The sequence below is a fragment of the Hylaeus volcanicus genome, chromosome 3 (genome assembly GCF_026283585.1).
Source record: "Hylaeus volcanicus isolate JK05 chromosome 3, UHH_iyHylVolc1.0_haploid, whole genome shotgun sequence".
Lineage (NCBI taxonomy): Eukaryota > Metazoa > Arthropoda > Insecta > Hymenoptera > Colletidae > Hylaeus > Hylaeus volcanicus.
Window position 1 is genome coordinate 20,894,199 of NC_071978.1, and position 11,430 is coordinate 20,905,628.

An 11,430-nucleotide genomic window follows, 5' to 3' on the forward strand; every position below is an offset into this window, starting at 1 on the left:
CAAAATAAAAGATACACCGCTTTTGATACCGTAGTATCGCGCCCCCCAAATAAAAAATAAAATACCCCACGAATAAAAAGTCAAACGACAACACGAAACGCAGGGTGCGGGATTAGACTCCTACAATAGAACTCGAATAAAATTCCATCCATCCCGACGAGGACGTTCCCATGCGATTCTTCACGCTTCCTTATCGCCTTGGAATAAAAGTCCCTTGACATTCGCGAAGCGCCTGCGATTAATTACCAGGGACTTATGACGCAATTTAAAACGACCGTGCTGCACGGTTACGGCATCGTCGAACCTGGGACCATTGTACGTAATTCCAATTAACAACGACCGGTCGGGAGCGTTCCTTCGGCAGAGAACCGGGCCCGCGATCGGCTTAAAGTATCAGCTGCGCGGTTTTACGGCACCGGATACATATCTCTCTCTGGCAACAACCATTATCGAATGGCATCGATGAATTTACACCGAGAGAAAGTCATTCTATTAATAGGACATTTCGCGATAATGATCGTGGTGCCGTGCACGACGAATTCCTATACGCCACGCGAACGTTTCATCCTGCTTCTAACCCCAGCGCTGCTTGGTCGCGCTTCATCACGACGACGTTTAATTGGGAATTAGAAAGTACACGCGGTGCACGATGAAAAATCACTCGAGCACGTGCCATTGAATTTTCCAGGAGTTGCTGCCCACTGGCTTTGTCCACCAGCAGTTGCAGCTCCTCCGAGTGGCCTCACGTGGATCAGGTAAGATCTACGAAATTAATAGAAACAACCGTTGGGACGACTCGGAAAATAATAATTCTAAGATTTGTAGTATTCGTGGCTTCCGGAAGGTTGCCACGTCTGATATCAGCTCGTTAACGACGACGTTTCGCAAACGTTGCAGTCTGCATCTTCAGGGCTAGGTAGCTCCGATACAAGTTGATATCAGACGCGACAACCTTCCAGAAGCCACGAATACAAGCTTTACAACAAGCTTTAAATCTAAAAGGCTAAATCTAAAGTTGTAAGATATCGACAGTAACGTTTAACCCTTTGCACTCGAGGCCTTTTTTCTGGAATCTACCAGCAACTCGAGATGTTTCTTAGCGTTCTATTGCTATGAATTCTGAGCTATCTAGATTCGAAAATAAGGTCACCTTTACCTCGCCGACGATCATTTTATCGACACTTTGAGCTCCAAAGAAATTAAACCTAAGGAAACATTAGGTATTGTAGATTTGTTGCGTGAATCCTAATGGCGAGTGAGAGTCACTTCTCAAGTGCAAAGGGTTAAGACTTAAAGCAGTCTTAAGACTTAAAGCTTTTCAGGAAAGTTATTATAAATATAAAAAGTTATGACTATACAAAGTGATTTGACACCTAAATTTAAGATTTTTCAAAAAGAGGAGTAAATCGATTTGTGCAGCGAACGACTCAAATGTGAAACTCCCAATTACACAGTGACCTAATCGCCAATTTAAATAGTGCTCGAACTTGCAGACTCAGGAATGGACTCGCAAGCCAAATAACACCACAGTGATCCGCATCAATCAGAACCAGAACCAAAATCACAGGCTAATGGGAGGACCAGGTCACCCGAATATGGGAGGCAGCTACGAGGATGACATCGACAACGAGCCCCTGTACGATCCTGTGGCGCCCAGGATCGACTACGAGGTCCACGATTTCGATGCCAATCCTCGCGACGAGGCGAATCGTCGATTGGCTTATCGACGGGACAACTGCAGACAGCAGGACTACATATACGACGGGCCAGCCGACGACGTTCTCCCGTATCACGGTTCCAAAGTAAGGGAACCGCCATTTTTTAATCGCAGCCAGTCCTTTGGTCGTTAACTTCTTCCGCGGGAACGTAAACAAACCGTGAGGAATTCTTGGCGAAGTGAAAAAGAAACTTGTTTGATAATTAATTTAGATGTGCGCTTTCTACCTTCGAGTACCCTCGTAATCGTCGCTATTATCTGATTGAATTAGCGTGACGATCGGGGTATGATGCAGCCTGAACGCGACTTAATTAAAAAGAGAAACGATACTTCTGTGTTTTAAGGAGAATTTTAAGAGGTTCGTCTGAAAAAATTGAGTTTTTCAAACAGGTGTAGTCTATATGTGATAAAATAAAAGCTTTAACTTATGGAGTCATCAACGCCCAGGCTAAACTCTTGAACCTAGAAAGCTGAAATTTTGCACAGAGGTTTCCCTTATGATCTATACAAGGAATGAGAAACGATATTTCGAAATCTAAGCCCTAAAGGGTTAAAAAGGGATTACAACGTTTGTATGAGGAATATTTTATTTATGGACGGATTTACTTCATACTTGGTCTTAATAAGCTCATCGATGCAATTATTTTGCTTTAAAGTTGCCTTATTTCCGTACATGTATCTAGCAACTTCGAATTTAATATGTAATATAGAATCAGAATAGTATTCCACATAAAAATGTTACTACTGTTTGAATCATGGACAATATAAGACAATTATTCTATCTATGGCCCTTTGACGCGGCATTATAATAAATGAACAACACGTCTCCATTTTTTGTGATGCAGGAAAACGGTTCGCAAGATGGCAATCGGCTATCCGAGCTGCAAATGATGCAAAAGCCGATCGAGGGCGACAGGAAAACGGTGACCACCGTGGAGGTGCATCAAACTGTGTGCCCACCCGCTCCTCCGCCACCTCTTTCTTACAAGTGGCCAGCAGGTTTGTTAAACTTTCCTCAAACAATTCATTAGATGTACAGAAGATACATATTTAATTGCATGAATGCCATCGAAGAAAATTCCATAGTGAACAAATTTTTTAATCGATGAAAACGTCAAAACTTTAAATGAAAACGTGCTTATTAACATTAACGAACATTCTAATATTATTCTACAAACAAGCAACTACTGAAATCTCTCTCCTTCTTATCAACGCAAATTTTTCGCCTACATAAGCCTACCAGTAAATCTTATCCAGAGATTGGCGACATTCTTCCAAAGATAAAAGTTACGAATACCAAATAAGAGATAAGCAACTTATCCTTTGTTCGTTACATAAAAATGAAAATCTTGGATCAGAAAAATATATCAAACTGATTAGGTAAACATGTACGATCGATTTCATTATCTGTTATTTAAACGATCCCTATCGATCCCTCGACGTCCCAGCTAACTCTAGTCAGATTGTCCACTGGGTACAAGATTCTATCTCGTTGTCCCATCAATTCAAAATTTCATGCCTCGACTCCTCTGACGATCTCCAAAATGCCGATCGTAAAGTGACACGAAGAATCCGTGATATTCACGCAGAGGCCAAGCCAATGAACGCCATGGGTATGCAAATGGGTAGCACGATGTCGATGGGCAGCACAGGCTCGACGGAGACGGAGTCGAGCCTGGAGTCGTCCTGCAGCAAGGACTCGGCTTCCACCTCTTCGTCCTTGTCGACGTCCTCCTGCGAGCCGCCGTCGACGGTTTCCTACGGTTCGGTGACGGCAGCCTCGACTGGGACCAATAAAACTAACGACACGGCGACCACCGTACACGCAACACCCCGCAATTGCGTCACAAGGACGTCGCCGATCGCCTGCACCGACCTAAGCACTGCCATAACGCAAGAACTGCAGAGGCGAGCGCAGCAGGTAGGAGCGGCGCATTTTTTTCTTTTGCAAAACTGAATAGTATGCGGGGTGCCTCCACCGTGTATGCATTTCTCGCATAATCTGGAAGTTATACGCAACGCTGGCATATTAATTCTTCGATCGCTCCTATGTCGTCTGCGATCCTTTACTTCTTATTCGACACTTTCCATACTCGAGCGTACAACCGAGTCTACTTTAGGCAATGCCAGACGTTGGGATTCAAGTTCTCCTCTGGAGCATATCGAGGTTCGAGTCGAACTTACAAGGGAACATATCCAATTGTCACACACCGATTTTGATAAAATTTATGTGGTAGGTAGTTCTCAAAAAAATATTGAAAACAGGGGCGAAAACAGCCCCTAAAGTTGAGGGTGAATACAATGTTTTTTTAAATATCTTGAAAACTAGAGGAGCTAGGACAAAAATTTCTTTTTAAAAATATGCGTTTCTGAATGGATAATTTACTCATGCCAAAAGAAATTGTTTATTTATTTAAATAATTTATTTTTGAAAAAATATCTTTTTCTGTTAATTTATGTTACTAGATATTGTTTGTCATTCGTGAAAATTCATATGTGTAAACTACAGGTTAAATTTAAGGATACATGTTTTTGGAAATTTTGATTTTCACCATATAACAATAATAATTGTATTAAATGGGGAATTCCTTCTTCCGCGCCAAACGTGTGGCTTCTTTATCATTTTTGTTTTCATATGCAAGATTTTAATTTGAAATCTTACACACGTCTCTAGTATTAGAGTTCAAACTCCTGTAGTTTTCAAGATATTTAAAAAAACATGGTATTCACCCCCATCTTTTCTATTTTCACCTCTTCGATATGAACGATTGCCAATCAAAAAAAAGTACGTGTCAAATGTTTTTATGAGAACTACCTACCACGTCAATTTTATCAAAATCGACGCGTGACAATTGAATATGTTCTCTTGTTAGATACGGATGTTATTATCAGTAGAGGCCGAAAGATTTTTGCGATACCAAATAAGCTCTGATTAAAATTTAATGCAAAACTCCGTATTTGTCTGGAGCACACTTAGGTAGTAATATAAACTAACTCTAGGATCACGGTTTTCCTAATGTATTGCAACTTTCTTGTTTAATAAAGCTTTCTTCGTCACGTTAAAAGATAACACTTACGTTGCAAATCACTTTTTCTGAGAAAACAGTTGCAAAGCTCGTTATAATCGATGATTCAGTTTAGAGGTACGCGCGTTCGATAACAATAACTAGCACGGATTGTTTATAGCGTACACGCAATAATCGATTTATCGTACGCAATCTGTGACGAAATAATTGAGTCTTCGCAGTTCTCTGTACGGTAGCCGTGTCTATTCGTGTGACTTGTTCGCGAGATAATCGATCATCGACACGCACGTATTACGTATCGACATTCTATTGCAGAGGAGTATGAACAACGCCGCCAAAACGGAAGCTGCTAAGGACAGGACCATGGAGGCACGGAAACCTCAAAATTCGGAAGCTCTGAGGGCGCAGGAGCAGAAGGTCACGCACGACAAGGTACCAGCAAGTTATAATTCTATGAAATGAAAACGACAAAATTTCACATACAGTCGCGTAGATCTATCTTATGAGCGGTGTATTGAATTGTTTATCGATTAGAATTGAACACACGCGCAAGTAGCACAGGTAAACGAAGCCTGTAAAAATTGTGCTATCGTTACGTTAATATTTTCCCGGCCTACCGGTGCGGACGTAAACAGTCCGATAACAGTATATACACTACTCAATGTACTTTGATTCCTGGCACTTACAATCTAAACTACAGTAAATCCCATAAATATTCGTACCCTCTATGTCTATTGAAGAAGTTTGATTAAATTAAGTAATAGTTTTGATATTACCAAATGAATTTTTCGTTATGAATATGTATATGAATAAGCTTATATATTTTTATATACATCAACATATTTATCCAAACATACACATGGAAACATCAAACCTACTATTTAATTTAAACAAATTTCTTCAATAGACATAGAGGATACGAATATTTATAGGATTGACTGTTCTATATTCTAACACTAAAAGTATATTCTAACACTAAAAGTCATTATTTTTTGATAAATGAGACTAAAACAAATTCCTAGAGAAACCTAACAAATTTTCGATCCCTTTCTCCCTCCTTTTAAACTCTTCCAGATCCATCACTGACTGTATTTACGATCTCTAGCAACTAGAAGTATAGTTTCGTACACTTACGGTCTCGTGTAAATAGCACCAGTGAATACGATTAGTCTTCGATCCATATTAATCAAAGTACACACGGATTTGATCGTCGTTTAATTGGGATAAGTGAAAAAAGTAGCGTTCGTTGCAGGAAAAGAGTGAACGTCGTTAAACCCACGACGGCTGCTGAAAAGAACCGCGAGTAATAATGAGTAGAGAGTAGATCTAATTAAAAATTATTGCACGATGCTGCAAAAGATTGAACTTTCGTGGACGAGCCTTCAAACGATCATGTTCACAGGCGCATTGCTCGCTTGGTAATCTTCGCTCAGTTTATAACCGTAAGCGGACGAAGCTAGTGCACTCGCGTTTCCAGCGAGTTTCTTATTCCGCTTTCGATCGATTTATTAGGTTGTCCCAAAAGTTTCTTTCGCTTTATTAATAAATAATACATGCACAATATTTTACGTTTTATGTTACGTTACTGAATTGTACACGATTCATTTTGCTCCATTACTGTTACAACATAGATATCTATGAAATTAGATTGTCGATTTATATAAACACCGACCACATAAAATAATTGAGTGCAACTCGCGAAAGAAACTTTCGGGACAACCGAATAGTTTCTGTCTCTAAACAGATGCCGAAGTGTAAGAATAGCGAAACATTCGAGCCGAAAACAGTTCGCGATAAATAAAATTCTTAATAATCGCTAGAGTCACGAAGAGCTTTAAATTTGAAACTCTAGTCTCCGATACGCGAAGAGAGTTCAGCATTAAATTGTTCGCAGCTGATGGAGGAGTTCAAGCGTGCCCACCGGAAGATGTTCAACTCGGCTCAGCAAAAAGTACATTTCTCCGATCAGACGTCCGAGCAGGTAAGAAAACGATAAGCTTATCTTCCTGGGGAACGTACGACGCAGTCTGTCCTCGAATACGTGACTCTGCGGTCCATCTGAAAAATGCACGACTCTGGTATCTCTTCTTCTTATTGATTGCTGTCATGCGCGCCCCTTTTTGGAATGTAACTCTGCTCCTTAAAGCAGATAATGAAATGTGCTTGGACAAAATATTACGTTTTAATGGTTAAGGTTACAATAAAGTCGATGGTTAAAATTGATACAAAATCGTGGAACTAATTAATCACCCAGACAACGTATGCTTCTTCCGATTGCAATTGCACTCGAGGCGACAACGCTTGCAATTTCGCTGTTTACTTTCACCGTTTCCTTCCATAGGAAGACGTTACAGCTTCTGATCACTGAAAAGATCAACGAGCGAAGGTAAAATTCCTCTTCAGATTACGGGGCGATAGGCGAGCGCGCGCGTGTTGGAAAAAGCGGAACCGTGGATACGTAAGCGGGCAATTAAAAAATCCTATTAGGTAGCAACGTACTCGGAGACTTGGCGAGGAAGGTTTCTCAGTCGAGATTACGCTTAGTAACCGGGGTGAATTACCTATCGATAGGGTGCTCGTATATTCACTCGTGCTCGGAATTTTACTAAAATTAATTTTACGTAGGGTCTCTCTTATTTATCCAAATATAACTCCAAGTACATACTTCTCATATTTCATTAAAGACATCCTTTCGGATGCTTGCACTGCGCCTCGTGTGGACTTTCGAAACATCCTGACGGAGTTGTGTACACCTTGAACAACGATTTCACCAAACATTGATTAATTTTCACACCGAACTGCTGAGTTGAGCATTTCGTAAATTCATTAAATGTTTAGAGGAATTATAGAGAACTGTGAATATTAGGCGAAATCGAGAGCACATCTATCTTAGAAGCAAGCAGCATCGTTTTCCGGACGACTGGGTAACATTTTTACTGTTAATTGCACAACCGTCGAGATCTGGCAAAGTAAACAGATAAGGCCTCGAAATTACGAAGCGTTCGGTGCGGTTATTGTCTGCGCGCCGCGAACGGTCTACCTGTGTGCGAACGCATACGCTCAAGTGCACCTGAATTTATGTAGAAGCGCGTTATTAACTGTTGTACACACGTACAGGGGATCGTTGGAACGAGATAGAGAGCGATCTGCCGGTTATAGTCACGTACATTTCACCGTTTTGTCTTCAGTATCTCAATCACCGCGCGATAGAAAACATCGGACGGTCGTTTCGTTGAAACCACTAAATCATGCCCTTAATTGAGACGTAATTAAGTGATTATAATACATTAACCGCGCGCGCTCAGCGAGGACTTTCTAAATCGAACCGTTTATATCGTTCGATCGAGCCATTCGATCCGATGATCGGTGATTTATCGTGACTTAGCGACAAGACGATAGGAAACGAATTGATTTTACATCTAGACGATCTACGGAAAGATACAAATTACTGGGAGTCCGATGATTCACGTAATCGACTTATCGGTGGGTAATCGGCGCCAGTAGGTGGTTGCGGTTCGATAAAGTGCCAATAAAATTACATTTTCCATTATCAATGCAAGTTAAAACCAGTTTTTCACTAAAAGTCCGAGACGTGCCTCGACAATGACAACTCAAAAAGTAACGTGGAGTGTGTATAACATATCATATGCATCGTTAAGAATTGATTTTTTTCTTTGAAATTACCGAACTGTCCCCTAAAATACACGTGCGTGCGGTGGTTAGTCGGTTCCAGCACGCGCGACTCGCTGCGTGTCGGGCTTCTCGCAAATTGCGGCAGACGTGAAAAATAATAGGAGGTTACATAAGAGCGACGACTCTCGTGACTGTTTTCAGTCGACTCGCGGCGTGCGATCGGTTTCAAGGCGGCCGCACCGGGATTACCGCAAAGCGCGCGACTGTGATTAACGAAAACGCGAAGCAGCGATTAGCGTGCAAAATGCGCCGACCAAGCGACTTGTAATTCGGAAAAAACTGACAGTTCGCGTCCCGGAACGATTGTTCTCCGAGTGCTCGTCCAAGGAACAGTGAATTACAATCGAGTTTACCTCGATTTACCTTTACCTGGCCAAGAATCCGAGCGTCGAGGCCTTAAGTGCGCGACAAAGCTGAAACAGACGAAAATAAAAGTGTTAGGACGCATAGAAAATTGCGAGCAGGCGCAAACGTGTGATCATTGCAAACTTTTGGTAACTGCGATTAAAATCTAGAAAGGGTTGATAGGGTTTAAGTGGACCATTTTCTAGACGGTCAACCACCCCGTGCTGCAAAGAGTTAATGGGAACTTTTCCTCGAACCCGTTAATTAATACGGCTCGGAGTGATTTATAAAAAATTGTTAAATGTAAACGTACGCCTGTAATCAACCGTTATCAATTCAGTGAAAAGGAGATCGTATCGACACGCCGACGGAATGGAAAGTTAATCGGGGAATGATAGATATCATTTAGAAACTCACGATGAACAATTTAATGAGGAACGGTGAACAGAAAAGGAGCCGCGTCCTGGTCACCATCACTCCATACGGCGTTAGTTATCAACCTAATCAAACTTAATTAACATCTATGGGTGCATCTAATTCGTGTATGCCTGAGAAAAATTAATATCGCGAGGCGGAAGTGCTGATAAGAACGATCATGTGCCTGTCGGCTATTTTCATATTAATTAAGAACATTTGTTGGCGAACTATCGATGAAACGTTGTACTTCGTCAAATATTATCCAACGTCGTTCTTGATGCACAAGGCCTCGCGTTATCGTGCAATAAGATAGGCTTCTATCTACCTGCTATCGCACTACATATATTAACATAACTGCAATAGAAGTTGTTTTTTTTTCAAGTTCAAATAAACTCGTCAGTACACTGAAACTAGAAAATATAAAGCACACCTTTATATTTGCAAGGTGTATTAATTACTCGACCTAAACAATTAGTGCTTAAATCCACAAAGCTACCAGACTCCTTATCGAAACCCATAGAAATTATTTTTATCGTATTAACCATTATTAGAAACATTACGCAATAGAGAGTTAAAGAAACTATTCTATCGCCACCAGGAACAAGAGAAGAGGGTGCTGAACACAGCGACGCCTGTCATCCCGCCAGCGCCTCCAGCACCCCCGGTCTCCTCAGCTCCTCCTACACCTCCCACACCCCCAGCTCCACCAGCACCTCCGCCACTTCCTCTACTCTCCAAGTCCAAGAGCAACGAGGAGTCCGTGGAGATGCAGAGCATCGAGTCCTTCAAGCTGAAGGAAACGCCAAATCCAGTAATTCCAAAGCCACCATCCACGTACTTCCCCATGCAGAACTCGACGATGACCGTGAACGGAAGCCCACGGCACACTGGGACCGGAAACAAGCCTGTGGCTAACGGAAAGGAGCCCTCGATGAGTCCCGTATCGGAGATGTCGAAGTCAACCGTGCCACCGCCACCGCCGCCAGCTATGAACGCACAAATCGCAAAGCCAACGGGTGGAAAGGTCGCCATTAGGATAGGCGCCTACGAGGGGGAGGCTAAACCACCGTCTAAGCTGGAGTTCTTGTCTCAGCAGAATCGCGTCGACAGGAACGGGACCAACGAGCTGGCGAACGGACCTGTGGTGTCCAGGCTGCAGAACGAGCTCGCCGCCACGTTGGAGAGATCGAACTTAAGAAGAAAGACTGAGGGGGTGAGTTTCATCGTTGATGTAATCGAGGCTTAGGATTATACGTTGGACAGTTTAGTCGCGAAAACTTGAAGCATACAGAAGGTATCTTGGAAAGTACGTAAACGCTTGAACGGCGTCGTTAAGGACAACTGGAGGCACCAGAAATTATGTTAATAACACGTTTGTTGGAGAACAATGCTATTGTAATGTAGATGAGACTAGAGTAGATAGACGGAGGATTCGCGTTAGGTGCATACGAATAATACATAAATTCTGTTTTAGATTATCTGAATTTTAGAAAACGAATTTTAGAAAACTACGAAGAAAATATAATGGTTCGTTCAGTTACGAATGGTACAATGTTTTTAAATTTGCCATTTCAGGAACCGCAAGCAGGTATTAAGCCGATCCCCGAGAACGCACCAACGTCTAACAACGAGACAACGAATTCGGAGCCCGGGAAGCTGCCTCAGAGTAACATCGAGAAGCTCGCGTCCGCTCTGAACAAAGTCACCATCAAAGTGAACCCGGATCATAATAATCGATAAAGAACCTAGCTTAACGTTTAAGTCGGACGAATCGATTAGGAGAGTCCACCTTGTACCTCTGCCACAATGTACATTTTTGCACGCTCTTTTGAAACCTTACATCGATTATATTCTAGACAAAAGAGCGCTCCCCCTATTGGCGAGCTTCTTTTTTACGTCTTTTATCCGTACGTCTTTTTTTACATGTTATTTATTATCGTATTATAGCAAGTAAGGAGGACAAAAAAAAACGGCTAATAATCCTTATTAACCGAGATAAGGCACTGCGAAATCTTTTACCACGTAGGCCCGTGTCTTTGAACTTAGTCCCCACCGTCACAGATTTTGATGTACGAGTCGTAGAACTCGATGAAGGCATCGAACTGAAAAATAAAGACACCGATATGTAGTCTCTGTGTTTACTTCACCTTCTTCCATAATAAAGAAATCCTACCGTTCCGTTCCGTTATTTATTAAAGTGTATAATCATATGCAACAGTATATAATTCAACA

The 11,430-nt window shown here is 41.8% G+C and overlaps 1 protein-coding gene across 4 annotated transcripts in view; it reads left to right on the forward strand.

The window, feature by feature from the left end:
• Positions 1-11,326, forward strand: part of LOC128874347 (uncharacterized) — a 52,852-nt gene extending 41,526 nt beyond the window's left edge. For 2 of the 4 annotated variants that reach the window (XM_054119010.1, XM_054119011.1), the window contains exons 7-14: positions 689-755; positions 1,494-1,802; positions 2,563-2,716; positions 3,277-3,638; positions 5,059-5,175; positions 6,638-6,724; positions 9,797-10,411; positions 10,774-11,326. In XM_054119010.1, the coding sequence (XP_053974985.1) occupies positions 689-755; positions 1,494-1,802; positions 2,563-2,716; positions 3,277-3,638; positions 5,059-5,175; positions 6,638-6,724; positions 9,797-10,411; positions 10,774-10,938 (1,876 nt within the window). In that variant the 3' untranslated portion in view covers positions 10,939-11,326. The remainder of the gene's footprint in view (positions 1-688; positions 756-1,493; positions 1,803-2,562; positions 2,717-3,276; positions 3,639-5,058; positions 5,176-6,637; positions 6,725-9,796; positions 10,412-10,773) is intronic. The other 2 variants (XM_054119012.1, XM_054119013.1) reach the window with 1 other exon arrangement.
• The last annotated feature ends 104 nt before the right edge of the window (positions 11,327-11,430 follow it).